This window comes from Gopherus flavomarginatus, chromosome 5, assembly GCF_025201925.1.
Source record: "Gopherus flavomarginatus isolate rGopFla2 chromosome 5, rGopFla2.mat.asm, whole genome shotgun sequence".
NCBI lineage: Eukaryota > Metazoa > Chordata > Testudines > Testudinidae > Gopherus > Gopherus flavomarginatus.
Genome location: NC_066621.1, coordinates 140,860,917 through 140,876,133, shown reverse-complemented (window position 1 = coordinate 140,876,133; position 15,217 = coordinate 140,860,917). Strand labels below are relative to the sequence as shown.

The 15,217-nt window shown below is 43.3% G+C and overlaps 1 protein-coding gene across 1 annotated transcript in view; it reads right to left on the bottom strand.

Annotated features, from left to right (window-relative positions):
- The window catches only part of TDRD9 (tudor domain containing 9), a 150,380-nt gene that overhangs the window by 32,594 nt on the left and 102,569 nt on the right, over nt 1-15,217 (bottom strand). Inside the window, 3 exon segments of the mRNA XM_050954259.1 lie at nt 1,182-1,298; nt 13,597-13,650; nt 15,164-15,208. Of these exon segments, the coding sequence (XP_050810216.1) occupies nt 1,182-1,298; nt 13,597-13,650; nt 15,164-15,208 (216 nt within the window).

Genomic DNA, 15,217 nt, shown 5'->3' with positions numbered 1-15,217 from the left:
CTCCCATTAAACAGGCCCTACCCCGACAAATCTCCCACCCCACTGACCCCAACCAGCTGTACCTGGACCCTCACCCCATCAAGCCCCACTCCCCAGCACCTGGAACCCCCCAATGAGCCCCTGTGCATCCAGCTCTCCCACTGAGCCACCTGCACAAAGATACCTCTCACCCCACATCTAGATCCCCACACACTAAGCCTACCCACACTTGGATCCTGCCGGGCCGAGCCTGCCTACAAAGACCTGGTGAGCCTGGCGCAGAGCTCCGAGGTGTTTCTGGGGCACGCCTGGCCCTTGCACTGTGTCAGGGTCTGGTTCACCTTCACAGCTGAGTCCCTGTACCCAGGCAGTTGGGGGCTTCAGGGTGATGTCCCACATCAGTGCAGCCAGTGGCCTATGCTCCCCACTGTCATGTTGGAGCCACATTTATTTGACAAATAAAATTGGCAGAATTTTAAGAATACTGTGTACATAATTTTTAGGCGCAGAATTCCCTCAGGAATCAACTTCTCTGGAAGAAAGGCACCACCTGCAGGCAGGTTTGTGAGTCTGCAGCCCCAGAAGGAAGCAATGGGATGTGCAGAGACCTCCTGCAGGCAGGTTTGCAAGACTGCAGCTAAGGAAGAAGCGCTGGGACATGTCTTCTCTGGCTGCAGCCCTGCAAACTTGCCTGCACACAAGGACCACTCAGGAGATAAGGGGCTCTGGGCCGGGAGGGAAGAGCTATGGGCAGAGCAGTAGCAGGGAGAGGGGCTGCAGCCCGAATGCCGGAGCTACACCACACATCTCCCTCCATCTTCCACACTGTGCTCTGTGCTGGGACGGCACACAAGGAAGGAAGCACAGGGAGGGGTACAGGCATGCAGCTTTGTGGGTGGTCCCACTGTCCCCACTTCCCATAGAAAGCCCCAGCATCTGGACTGCAACCTTGTCCCACACCTCAGGTGCTGCCTTCCCTGCAAGCAGGTTTGCAGAGCTGCAGCCAGGAAAAGCACCTCCCAGCGCTTCCTTGCCTGGCTGCAGCCTCACAAACCTGACTTCTGCTTATTAGCAACTGCCAGATAACTTTTTCCTGGCAACCGAGTCAAGGCTAATAAGTATAAATTACTGTACTGTAAATTAAAGTATTGCCACTCCAAAAGAAAAATTAAGAAACCAGCTATGTATATTAATCCTCCTACCTGCAAAATGAAGCGCTGTTTGTATATATACTCCTGATCCATAACAGGTGGTTGAGTATTAATATACATGTTGAATGATTTTACTCGATTCTTCAGCTCTTCAAACAATTCAGCCACCTGAAATTTTAATTCTAAGTAAGGATAAACTGATTAAAACCCTTTACAAACACAAATAAGAAATATATAAACCTGCAATAGAAACTGTCTGTCAAACTGGGGAACCTCCTATCCATTTTTGTAGGAACCACAGACAAGAATTTCATACAACATATTATTGTTGACTAATATATGCTGTCTAGCACATTAATATAACATTATAAGTATTAATACATATATAAGTGCAAATAAGCACCAATAGCATTAAGCAAAAATATTCTAAAAGTGATAGAGTTAAAACTGGCCTATATCATAATCATGTTCACTTATGCTAAGTATCCCATACCACCTTGCATTTGCTGAAGTAAGCATCTGGAACAAGCAGATAGGAAACTTGCCAAAATCAAGACACATTTCATTCTCTATCTTAGTACTAGATAGGGATGTAACTTCCTGGACCTGTACCTGGAGAGCTATAATTCAAAACAAAGATAAGGAAGGAACAGAACAACAAGGTAGAGAACTTGGACAAACTGATGGTTGGATTTTAGGGACATGTAAAGAGGGAGGTGTAATCTGTAAAATCATCATATAAATAGTACCAGCTGAAATGTGTACCTTGGGGAGCACACCTTCTGCATACGGTGAATATAACATAGCTGCATGGGACTGTTCTTTGGAGACTGGAATCGTACAGAATTTTTTCCAATAGCATATTACTGAACCTGACTGACATTGGTTATTTGGGCTCTAGAGTACATTTCGTAACAAATCAAACTGTGGTCAAGCAATTGACTATACAATTTATCAACACTATTCTATAAAATAAATATTTCTTCACACCGGCTTAATCTCTCTACTCTTAGAAAGGCTGTCCAGCAATCCCTATTAAGAGATTTGACCACCTGGCCACAGAGGGAAAAGCATGGAGTTCCATCTCCCTGATTAACAATTCAGATCCATCCTCCAAGAGAGCTCTCTATAATGCAAAATTCCCTAGCTGAAAAGTATATCCATTAAGATATAGAGGAAGAAGAGCTGAAATAACCTTTGACACGAAGGTTTTTGTGCTCTCTGAAGAAAGTGTTTTACGCAAGGGTGAGAGACCAGCCTGAATTTCCTTCTGTTATCCAGGGCCTGGTCTACACTATGCGTTTAAACTGATTTTAGCAGTGTTAAGCCGATTTAACACCGCACCCGTCCACACTACAAGCCCTTTATATCAATATAAAGGGCTCTTTATATCTGTTTCTGTACTCCTCCCCGACGATAGGAGTAGTGCTAAAATCGATATTACCATATCGGATTAGGGTTAGTGTGGCCGCAAATCGACGGTATTGGCCTCCAGGCGGTATCCCACAGTGCACCACTGTGACTGCTCTGGACAGCAATCTGAACTCTGATGCACTGGCCAGGTATACAGGAAAAGCCCCGCAAACTTTGGAATTTCATTTCCTGTTTGGCCAGCGTGGAGCTGTGATCAGCACAGATGACCACACAGAGCTCATCAGCACAGGTAGCAATGCAGTCTCCTGAGAATCGAAAAAGAGCTCCAGCATGGACCGCATGGGAGGTACTGGATCTGATCACTATATGGGGAGAGGATTCTGGGCTAACAGAACTCCGTTCCAAAAGACGAAATGAAAAAACATTTGAAAAACTTTCCAAGGCTATGATGGAAAAAGGCCACACCAAGGACTCAGTGCAGTGCAGAGTGAAAGTTAAGGAGCTCAGACAAGCCTTCCAGAAAACCAAAGCAGAAAACAGAAGGTCCAGGTCAGGGCCGAAAACATGCCGCTTCTACGCTGAGCTGCATGCAATTTTAGGGGGCTGCGCTACCACTACCCCACCCCTGTCCGTGGATTCCGAGGTGGGGGCTGTAATCTCAATCATGGCTGAGGATTCTGTGGAGGAGGAGGAGGAAGAGGAGGACGACCTTGCAGCAAGCACACAGCACTCCGTTAGCCCCAAGAGCCAGGAACTTTCTGTGACCCAGACGGAATTACCCTCCCAGCCCTCCCAAGCCAGTAGCCCAGACAGTGAAGCCATGGAAGCGACCTCTGGTGAGTGTACCTTTGTAAATATAAAACATGGTTTAAAAGCAAGCATTTTTTAATGATTGATTTGCCATGAGGGCTTGGGATGCATTCGCGGCCAGTAAAGTTACTGGAAAAGTTTGTTAATATGTCTGGGGATGGAGCGGAAATCCTCCAGGGACATCTCCATGAAGCGCTCCTGGAGGTACTCCAAAAGCCTTTGCAGAAGGTTTCTGGGCAAGGCAGCCTTGTTCTGTCCACCGTGGTAGGACACTTTACCACGCCATGCATGTAGCAAGTAATCGGGTATCACTGCATGACAAAGCCTAGCTGCGTATGGTCCCGGTGATTGCTGGCATTCAAGAAACATCCGTCCTTTATCTCGCTCTGTTATCCTCAGCAGAGTGATATCGTTCATGGTAACCTGGTTGAAATTCAGGAATTTAATTAAGGGGACGGAGATGGCCATTTTCCTACTAAGTTGTTGCTTAAAAGAAATCCTTCCTTGCACGTAGCCAAGCGGGGGGAGGGAAGGAACGATAGCACTGAGCTTTTTTGCGTTTGGCTAGCAGGAATCTTCCCAGCTACCAGCCACGCGGTAGGGGGGTGGAGAGGGGGGGTGATTAGCAGTGATCTTCCATGATACCAGCCATGTGGTGGGGGGAGGGGTAAAGCAATCATCCTAGACAATTGGATGGGGGGGGGTTGGCTTCTGCTGCTGCATGTTAACAGGAAAGAAGCATCAGAGGGCACTGTGTATACGAAGGCTGGAGAAGCCGAAAGACAATGGCTTACCATGGCCGCATGCAAGCTGAATTCTGATGCCCGGACCTGCGTCTGTGAGATCTGTAACACCAGAGCCGCAGGCACTCAATAGCGACCTTGTAGTGAAATCACATGTGCTATGTAAGGTGAATAGTGTTGTTCACTGTGAAAGAGTATAACCATTGTTCTGTAAAATGTATCTTTTTAAAATACTTCTCTCCCTTTTTTCCCTCCCTCATGCACCTGCACATTTTTCAAGCCTCCCTACTCCATCCCGAAGGCTCTCTCAGATAAGGCGGAGGAAAAAGACAACGCGAGACGAAATGTTCTCGGAAATCATGGAAGTAACCCGCAATGAAAGAGCTCATCTGAATGAGTGGAAGGATGTGGTAGCAAAGTACAGGAAAGATGCCAGTGAACGTGAGGACAGGAGGGACCGACGTGAGGATAGGAGGGACGCTCGAGATCAGAGGTGGCTGCAGGAAGATCTGAGGTGTAGGCAGGAAGATCAGCAGTGGCGGGATGCAACGCTGGAGCTGCTGCGTGATCAAACTGATATCCTCCGACATCTGGTGGATCTTCAGGAAGAGCAGCGGGGTAACAGAGTGCCGCTGCAGCCCATGTTTAACCACCCTCAGTACTCACCATGTTCCATATCTTCCTCACTCAGACGTGTAAGAATGCGTGGGGGAAGGCTTCGTACACCCGCCCACTCCACCCCCGTGGACAGTCCAACCAAAAGGCTGTCTTTACATTGAAATGTGTTTAATGGCCTTTTCCTTCCCTTCTCTCCTCCTTCCAAACCACACCCAGCATACCTTGTCAGCTCTCTGCCTCTTTTTATAATTACTTTTTAATAATGAATACATGATTTTTAAAGGATAGTGACTTTATTTCATTAAGCAAGCTGTAATCGAAGGGGGAGGGTGGGTTGCTTACAGGGAAGGAGTCAATCAAGGGGGGGGTTCATGAAGGGGAAAAAAAACACAGCAGTCACACTGTACCCTGGCCCGTGATGAAACTCGTTTTCAAAGCTTCTCTGATGCACACCACTTCCTGGTGTGCTCTTCTAATCACCCTGGTGTCTGGCTGCGCTTAATCAGCGGCCAGGTGATTTGCCTCAGCCTCCCACCCCACCATAAAGGTCTCCCCCTTACTCTCACAGAGATTGTGGAGCACACAGCAAGCAGCAATAACAATGGGGATATTGGTTTGGCTGAGGTCTGAGCGAGTCAGTAATGTGCGCCAGCGCGCCTTTAAACGGCCAAATGCATATTCTACCACCATCCTGCACTTGCTCAGCCTGTAGTTGAACAGCTCCTGACCACTGTCCAGGCTGCCTGTGTATGGCTTCATGAGCCATGGCATCAAGGGGTAGGCTGGGTCCCACAGGATAACTATAGGCATTTCAACATCCCCAACTGTAATTTTCTGGTCTGGGAAGTAATTCTGCTGCAGCAGTTTAAACAGAGCAGTGCTTCTGAAGACGCGAGCATCATGAACCCTTCCTGGCCATCCCACGTGGATGTTGGTGAAACGTCCCTTGTGATCCACCAGTGCTTGCAGCACCATTGAAAAGTACCCCTTGAGGTTTATGTACTGGGTGCCCTGGTGCTCTGGTGCCAAGATAGGGATATGGGTTCCATCTATCGCGCTCCCACAGTTAGGGAATCCCATTGCAGCAAAGCCATCCACTATGATCTGCACGTTTCCCAGAGTCACAACCTTTCGTAGCAGCAGCTTAATGATTGCTTTGGCTACTTGCATCACAGCAGCCCCCACAGTAGATTTTCCCACTCCAAATTGATTCCCGACTGACCGGTAGCTGTCTGGCGTTGCAAGCTTCCAGAGGGCTATTGCCACTCGCTTCTCCACTGTGAGGCCTGCTCTCATCTTGGTATTATGGCGTTTCAGGGCAGGGGAAAGCAAGTCAAAGTTCCATGAAAGTGCCCTTATGCATGCGAAAGTTTCGCAGCCACTGGGAATCGTCCCACACCTGCCAAACTATGCGGTCCCACCAGTCTGTGCTTGTTTCCCGGGCCCAACATCGGCATTCATTGGCTAGAACCTGCCCCATTACCAGCAGGATCTCCAAAGCGCAGGGGTCCGTGGTTTGAGAGAATTCTGTGTCCATATCCTCATCACTCTTGTTGCCACGATGCCGTAGCCGCCGCCTCCTCCTCGCCTGGCTTTGCAGGTCCCGCTTCACCATAGACTGCACAAGAATGCGCGAGGTGTTTACAACGTCCACTATTGCGGTCTTGATCTGAGCAGGGTCCATGCTTGCTGTGCTATGGTGTTTGCACAGTTCACCCAGGAAAAAAGGCGCGAAATGGTTGTCTGCTGCTTTCACGAAGGGAGGGGTGAGGCTGTACCCAGAACCATCCGCGACAATGATTTTTGCCCCATCAGGCACTGGGCTCTCAACCCAGAATTCCAAGGGGCGGGGGAGACTGCGGGAACTATGGGATAGCTACCCACAGTGCAATGCTCCAGAAATCGACGCTAGCCTCGGACCATGGACGCACACCGTCGAATTAATGTGCTTAGTGTGGCCACGTGCACTCGACTTTATATAATCTGTTTTATAAAACCGGTTTATGTAAAATCGGAATAATCCCATAGTGCAGACATACCCCAGGACACTTGCCAACACAAAGGTGTGCATCTTCAGGGAGCCGTGGCAGTGATCAAGCACACAGCATCCGGAACTCAGCCAAGAACCCCATCTAGCTTTGCCTTAAGGGATAGCCTGGCTCTGCAACTATAACAGTGGGCAAACTTACTCTGCTAAAAGCTGAATGTTCTGTTAAGCTTTCTGTGAAGCTAGAAGACTGCTCATCACTTTCCTGTAGCCCCTGGAACTCTAAGTGAGCTTGGGTCCACCAAATAAGAGACATGTCTTAGCTGTGCAACAATGCCCACTTAAGGTCTTCCCCACGCAATTGCTTTCTGAGGGAAGCAACTGTGGAAATGCTGTCCAGTCGGACTATAATATAGTAGCCAACCAGGTATTCCTTCTGAACCAACAGTGCCCATCACACAGCATAACGTTCCAGGAAACTGATACTCCTGTGGATTTTTTTCTTGGACAACAACCCTGATCAGAAGCCCAGTCAAAATGGCTGCCTTGATAAATCCACATTTCTGGATAAGACAGTTAAAAATTGCAAACTGAAAAGTTAGCCAGTTTACTTTTTGAAGGCATGTTAGCACTCTGTGGGAGGATGCTGAAGTGGCTGGGCACACTGGACTTGTTAAACATTATGTCAACACGAACTTCTCTAGGGCTCATATGCAGCCTGGCCAAAAGGATGACATGAAACCATGTTTCCTAGAAGGCATTCGTGTGCAAGACACAAGCTCTTCCTGTTCTTCAACTGAAGATAATCTGTCGTCATCTCATCACATATTGTAATACCTTCCTTTTGGTATTGTGTTCATTGTATAATTAAAATTTTCTGAAGTGTTTAGTAATGTTTCCCATTCTGTTGGCTCTTTAAACAAACTCTTCTCCTTTCACACAATTTTATCCAGACGGATCCTTATTTTTTTTTCCAATATCTTTGCAATTTCTACCATTAAATACAGTCACCCAGATGTCATCTTCATTATAGGTAGGACTGGCTGCATTGCTTATAGTTAAGATTGCCTAACACTTTGCACTCTAAGGCACTGTTTTCAGTCACTTACTTTAGCAAATTTGTAAATATTCAGGTTGAAAATGCCTGAAATTTTTTTCCTACAAAATTTCAACAAAAATAGTTCAGCAATTCCCAGGAACAAGGTTTTGGGGAAAATGTATTTTGGCCAATTCTTAATTAAAAAAAAAACTTGCAATCATTTTAATGAGAATTTCTAGTGCCTCCACACTTTGGAACAGGAACTTGAATACTGGCAGGTGAAAATCCACTCACATATGGCTGTCTAGGTTGGATATTAGGAAACACTATTTCATTAGGAGGGTGGTGAAGCACTGAAATGGGTTACCTAGGGAGGTGGTGGAAACTCCATTCTTAGAAGTTTTTAAGGCCTGGCTTTACAAAGCCCCGGCTGGGATGATTAATTGGGATTGGTCCTGCTTTGAGCAGGGGCCTGGACTAGATAAGCTCCTGAGGTCTCTTTCAACTCTAATATTCTATGATTCTTCTGGTATCTAAAAACAGCTGTGAAACCTACTGGCAAACTGTGTCATCAACTTTTAGTTGCCGATTCATAGAGAAGATAATAGTCTTAACAGCACCATTTATTCAATTAGCTCACATGACGGAAGCTTGTGGTTTCAATATAAATATTCCAACTCTGTTAATTACCCAAGTGTGAGAGTTGGGGAGTCAATATAGTCCCTTGCAGTGAAACGTCAGTTTTTTCAGTTTGCTTTTTTTTAAAAATCTAGGAAATGACATCCAAAAGACTAAGTAAAAAGAAAGCTGAAGTTGCAAAGTTAAGTACTCAAAATTAGGAAATGCCAGAAAGATCGTCCACGCAACCTTCATCCCACCCCCTTTGCATGTGTGCATTATGAGAGTACGTGAATACGCAATTAAAAACTGGACTGTATCCCTGCTTCTGTCACAAAGTTCCCATGTGATGCTGGGCAACTCACAAAAACCAATTTTTTCTACAGGAAGCATCTAACTCTGCATTTCTTACTTTCTGGGTGCTTAATTGGATATATCTGAGCCCATATCTGGACAAGTGTTCAAGACTCACAGCTGCAATCAAGCTCACTAGGTCCTGTAAGCTGAGCATAGGAAGTGCCAGAAAAATCATAGAATATCAGGGTTGGAAGGGACCTCAGGAGGTCATCTAGTCCAACCCCCTGCTCCAAGCTAGACCAATCCCCAACTAAATCCCCAAATGGCCCCCTCAAGGATTGAACTCACAACCCTGGGTTTAGCAGGCCAAGGCAAAAATGCTACGTAGTCTGAAAAATCAAGCTCTAGGCATCTCAATTTAGGTACCCAAATTTAAAGCACACAACAATTTTGTCCTTAATCTTTGTGCCTCAGTTCCACAGCTGTTAAATGGGGATGGATGACATCACCTCTCTTCAAAGTGATGTTGTAAAGATAATGATGATTTTGAAGTACTCAGATATTGTGGTGATGAGTGCCTTATAAAAGCCTATGAGGAAATTAATTCTACATTCAGGGCAGAATTTGGATAGTATGTGCACTAAGGACTGGGGCCACTCATTGAAAGAGGATAAAAAAAATATTGAATTCATTCACTTAGCACCATCCATCCTATATGCTGAATGAAATTGGAATTCTGTGGAAAAAATAGTATTTGATCATGTAATTAAAGACTATCATACAATATATGTATAATACCACCAATTTAAAGGTTGCACAGGCAACCATTTCTGAACTATTGTGTGCTTAATTTTACAATCTTAATCTCCTAATATGTTACCTATATATTGCATTGGCTTTTTTTTGCTTAAACTTGCTTTTTCTTTATGTAAAAAATCTCTACTTTTTTCTTGGTTAATTTGCAGGCATTTTTGTCAGTGAGTTTAATTTTTTGAAATTCATTTTAGTAAGATGTTGCAATTCAATAGTTTATAACAAAGTGTGACAAATATGCAAACTAAATAAGTGTACTTTAATTTAACATTCACCACTATTCCTCATGGGATGGCTTTCCCTTTTTACATATTTTTGAACCTCATATTATTTCAGAAGTGCACTTTGCATACTGCAGTAAAACAGTACTCATGCTATGAGCATTCTGTGATGGAATCATGCTTGGATTGTGTGAGAGTGTGTGTGTGCATGTGAGGGAGAGAAAATAAAGCAGTTGCCTAATTAGGAACCTTGCTACTAGCAAGTGTAAGTGGGCAAAGGCATGTTCAGCTAATCAAGGTTATTCAGGAGTTCTAATTATTTTTCACTCAGCATGCCACATTAAGCTTGAAGCACTTCTGTGATAAGCAGTTTCCATTATCCACAGGACTAACATTAGTAACACAATGCCATGCAACTTACCCATTTTAATTCTCACGATACAGTTCTGTTTGTTACATTTGTCCTAATAATCGTTTAATTGCTCTAACGATAGAGCACAATGTTATATTGCATTGGGAAGGACTACCCACAAAACTCCAACTCCAGCCAGTGTACTTCAGGTACCTGTATAATAAGTAAATCTTGGAGAAGGGTTCAGCACAGGCATGTGTACGGGGTGTGCTTAATGTCTCAAAAAAAAGGTGGCTTTGCATTTTAATTTAATCGCATGATACGCTTTTAGTTTTAAAGTATGGATTGTTGTATTATGCAATAAGCGCTGAATTGCGTAATATAGATGTTGTAGAAATGTATGGAAAGCCCACGTTTGTTCGCAGCATGCGTCCCCACAACTGCAGCGCCACATTACCATTGGTCCTCCCCTCCCCCTCCGACTACTATTCTAGAAAATTCTTTGACCTATATCAGCGGCCACGTAAGGCGTGCCCAGTGCAGTGTCTACAGTGTTTGTAATCTGTCGCATGTACTCTACTGAAATAGCTTAACAAGCCCATGGCTTTACGTTTTAATTCAATCGTATGATACCTCCTTTTAATTTTAAAATGGGGATCAGTTTGTTGTTAAGGTAAGAAAAGGAGCAGACAAACTGAATTATAATGAATGTGCTGATAGCAGTGTAAATATCTCGGACTCCTCGGTTCAGAACTTACATGAAGATAATGTTGCCACTAGTTCCAGTGCGTGCAATAAACTGAGTCATGACCAACAGAAACAGACTTTGCCTCTTAGTTCAGGTCAGTGTAGCTCCTATTCAAAGCCATCAAACATTCCATCTGATGGCCCGGTCTGTGATATTCCAAAAAACAGATTAGAACGCCGGCCTCGATTATCTAGAGGTCCTTATCAGCCTAGATTGAGCATGTTTCCTAGAACTAAAATAGGGAATAAACAAAGAAGTTTTCAGTCCGATTGGTATGAAAAGTACAGGTGGTTAGAATATAGCCCATCAAAGGATGCAGCATTTTGCTTTTACTGCCGTTTCTTCTCCTGTAATGATGCAGCAAACCAAGGTCACGCTGATCCAGCATTTATGGATAAGGGACTCAGAAACTGGCATAGGGCTAACAAACGTTTTAAAAACCACCAACTGTCAAAATCTCATGCATTGAGCTGTTCTTCATGGTCAAGTTTTAATGAAGGGAAACCTACTGATGTATTGTTGGATGACGGCAAGCAGGCTTATCTATCTAAATAAGAAGAAGAACGGTGCATGACTGGAGTGTAACGGAGCAACTGATTGACGTTCTGTGTTTGGCAAAAGGTGGGAGACCATGCGGGGGTCACAATGAAAAAGCTGACAGTTTTGAGAAAAGATTTAGAAATAAACCTGTCAATATGCTCCAAAAATATGATCCCATAGCAAAGCATGTGCAACAATCTCCTCAAAACGTTACTTATCCGAGTAATCGCATCCAAAATGATTTATGTGCAACAAAAGATTGTGTCTTCACTAAATGGAAAAATGGTCTCAATAATTGCCGACGACACTACTGACTGTGGACACCATGAACAGATGTCCATTGTGGAGCGGTATTTTGACAATGAAAAACATAGTCCATTTGAACACTTTGTGTCTGTTCAGAGACTATTAACAGTTGATGCTCAGTCTATTTTAAACCAGTTAAATGATGTCCTTGGCATTCTTAAAATTGACTGGTCGTCACTGATGTCTGTCTGCTTTGATGGTGCAGCTACTATGTCTGGGTGTACTGCGGGAGTTCTGTAAAGGAAGAAACAGTGAAATACTCTACGTACACTGCTATGCGCACTGTTTGAAACTCATCCTAGTAGATGCAAGCACTTCAAGTAAACAAAACAGAACTGTCTTTGATTTTTTTGGTGTTATTCAGACTCTTTATGCCTTCATGGAAGGGAGTCCTGTGCGACATGCAGCAAAGGAGAAGATTTCACAAGAAGTAGAATCCCAGTTGAAGACTTTGAAGTCACTGTCAAATACAAGATGGGCATGCAGAGCAGAAGCAGTGGCTGCTGGAAAACAAAACTACTCCATCATTTTACAAGCTTTACAAGAGATTATTGAAACAACTCGCCTTGCTAACCCTAAAAAAAATTAATTCAAGTTCATCTTTGCCCTTCACATGATGCACCTGATTCTTCAGATGGGGGTAAAAGTGAGTAAGGCTCTTCAAGCTCCAGATCTCAACTTACTTACTGCAATGACAGGCAGTGAAAAGCTTACATAACTCTTTGGCTGCGATGAGAAATGGCTCAGAATATTTTCAATCTATTTTCAAGGACAGTTTGAAAATGTGTGTAGAGAATGATATATCGATTCCTGCAGTTAAGAAGAGAAAAACATCCACTCGTATTGATGATGTGTTTGAGTCCCAGCATCACTTTGATACAAAAGAGGAGCAGGAGAGAATAACTTCATTTTACCCACTCCTAGACTCAATGATTACTGGCATTGACCAGTGATTTGAACAGGAGACTTGTGTCTGCAAAATTGTGTCTGCAACGGGAAAACTGCTGAGCTTAGATGTTGGCAGGGATGAGATGAGAATCACTGCCAACAAATTTAAAGCATCCCTGGATGAGTTGGAAGCTGAAGTCAGATTGCTTCGGGGTTATGACGGATCTGTTCCTAAAGGCAGCACTACGAATACCACCAGAGAGTGGCTTGATTGGCTAAAGGAATAGGATCAGTCTTCCATGTTCCAGGCCTTTTACAAATCTATTCAATGCTTTGCAGTCTTACCTGTTACAAGCTGTTCATGTGAAAGAGCATTTTCAAAACTAGCACATGTAAAAAACAAACTAGGAAGTACAATGTACCAACAGCGTCTCGACTCACTCATGATTTTGTACACTGAACAAGAATTGGATTCGTCAGTTAATTACAATGATGTGATTGAGGAATTTAAGTCCATAACACCTGGATAGCGACGTCTCATTCTCTAGGACAGAAAGATGAAGAAACCTTAATCTGTTTTGGTCAATTTGGGTTCTCTCATTATCTGGTTAAAGATAAAGATCATGAAAATTGACTGTATCTTTGTATACACCTGGTTATCACTAGAGCAAAAATTTGGTATTTTGTGTCTCATTTTTTAAGTTTGTATTTTTTAAGTAAAGTTTAGTTGTTAATCTAAAAAAAGAAAGTTAAGTTTTAGTTTCTTTAGTTTGTTTGATGAATAAAAATAACGTCCTTTTTGATTGAGTATTCAATACATGTTTGCCTTTAAAAAAAAATTCCCTGGGTGCAACCCTAATGAAATGTGCTGCATACGCCTATGAGGTTAAGATATATGTACTTGAGAAGTTTTAAATACTTATCAGTTTTACTTCACTTTAAATGTAGTGTCTTCTTGCAAAGATATACCAAAACCAGTAAGTAGAATATCTTAATTGTTAATATTTTTTTAAAAGAGCAGCAGATTCATCCAGAGTCTCAATATATTTAGAAAATTAGGAAAGCGACATACTTGATAAATATCACAAACATTGTTGCCCATTTCAACTCACCTCTCTGATTCTCTTGATCTGAATATAATTTGATCGACCCCAGTCAAGTTCTTCCTGAAGGGCACAGAGAAAATTAAAGATATAATGCATACATGGAATATTTGTTACCTGTTTATTTCCATACTGGTTCCCAACTTATTCAGCAATGTACCACTAATGGGCTCTGACGCCCTCTGCATAGATATTGGATAAGCAGTCCAGACTCACGATAGAAAGCTGCAGAATTAGGCCACACTATTTACATACCCATGTGCTCGTCAGTCATGTATTTCCAAAGGTGTAAAGATGCTAGGTATCAATTAGAAACATAGAATCATAGAATATCAGGGTTGGAAGGGACCTCAGGACGTCATCCAGTCCAAACCCCTGCTCAAAGCAGGGCCAATCCCCAACTAAATCAACATAATAACTATGGCACTCGTATACCACAGCAATTGGGGCCTTATAAGTACCTTAAATAAACCTACCAGTCCAAACCTTTCACATGATCTCCTTCTTAACACACATTGCCCTGGGAAAACAGGATTTCACTTTTTCTGGATGCACAGTTTTAGCAGACATCAGACAGATAGGTCCTGCGGATAATTTGTCCTGGCTACTCACTGGAGTTTCAGTAAATGTACACTGGTGCTCACAATGTAACAAATCAGAAGGGTATTGAGAGAAGCCAAAATGGCCCACATCATGCTATGTGTTTTTTGATGCGATCATTAATGGGGAAAAAAGTTACCTCTGTGGGTATCATGACTCTTGCCACGGAGGCAATAAAGGAGTTGTTTTTCAATAGGTAATGAAAGGTACCTTTGGGTTCCTGGGTTCAGAACCACATCAGCAGCTTGCCTCAAGTCATTTTTCCCCTTTAGCTGGTATCCATCACTCTTTGCTCATGACTTCCTTGAAGAAAGTGTGTAGTAGAATGGTGGAACTAACTTGGGCTGGGAGCAGTTTTAGCACACCAGCACTGCTGAAGAAAGGCTTCCTAAACATGGAGTATTTCTTCCACTTGGAATGTGCATTTTACTCTGTACTTTCATTATGGTAGAGAAAGGAGCACAACTGAAAAGGGTGACCAAATGGGAAAAGGGGGGGAAAAAGGGTCAGGACAGGAGTCAAAAAGTGGGCAATATACTACTACTTTGGCGGATGCAAAACCTGCTGACTGTGGACACCACCAGATACAGCATGACTGAGCCCTACAGTCATGAATCACGACCATCTCTGATATTAACTAAGAGAGAGTCACAGCTTATTAATGTTGGATTGGGAGCAAGGTCAGGATCCAGCAAGACTATTTTATAGCTGTAAATAATTCTTTACAAAGCCACACATCATATGCAACACAGAGTGAAAGTTCATAATGAAATATAACGTAATTCACCATTCATGTTTCTGAATGAATGCTGTACCATCTGATTACTGACTAATTACTCAGCCTGTACTTCCCATTTACAACTTTGTGAAGCTGAAGATTAACATAGAGACTACTTTGAAGTTTGCTTCCTGTACTGGAAATATGACACTTCAGTGTCAGTGTCTTCTACCACAAATGAAAAAAACATGAACTAACCTTCGGATGCCTCAGTTCTCCTCTTTGTCTGCAGGCTTGCCATGCCTAAAATAA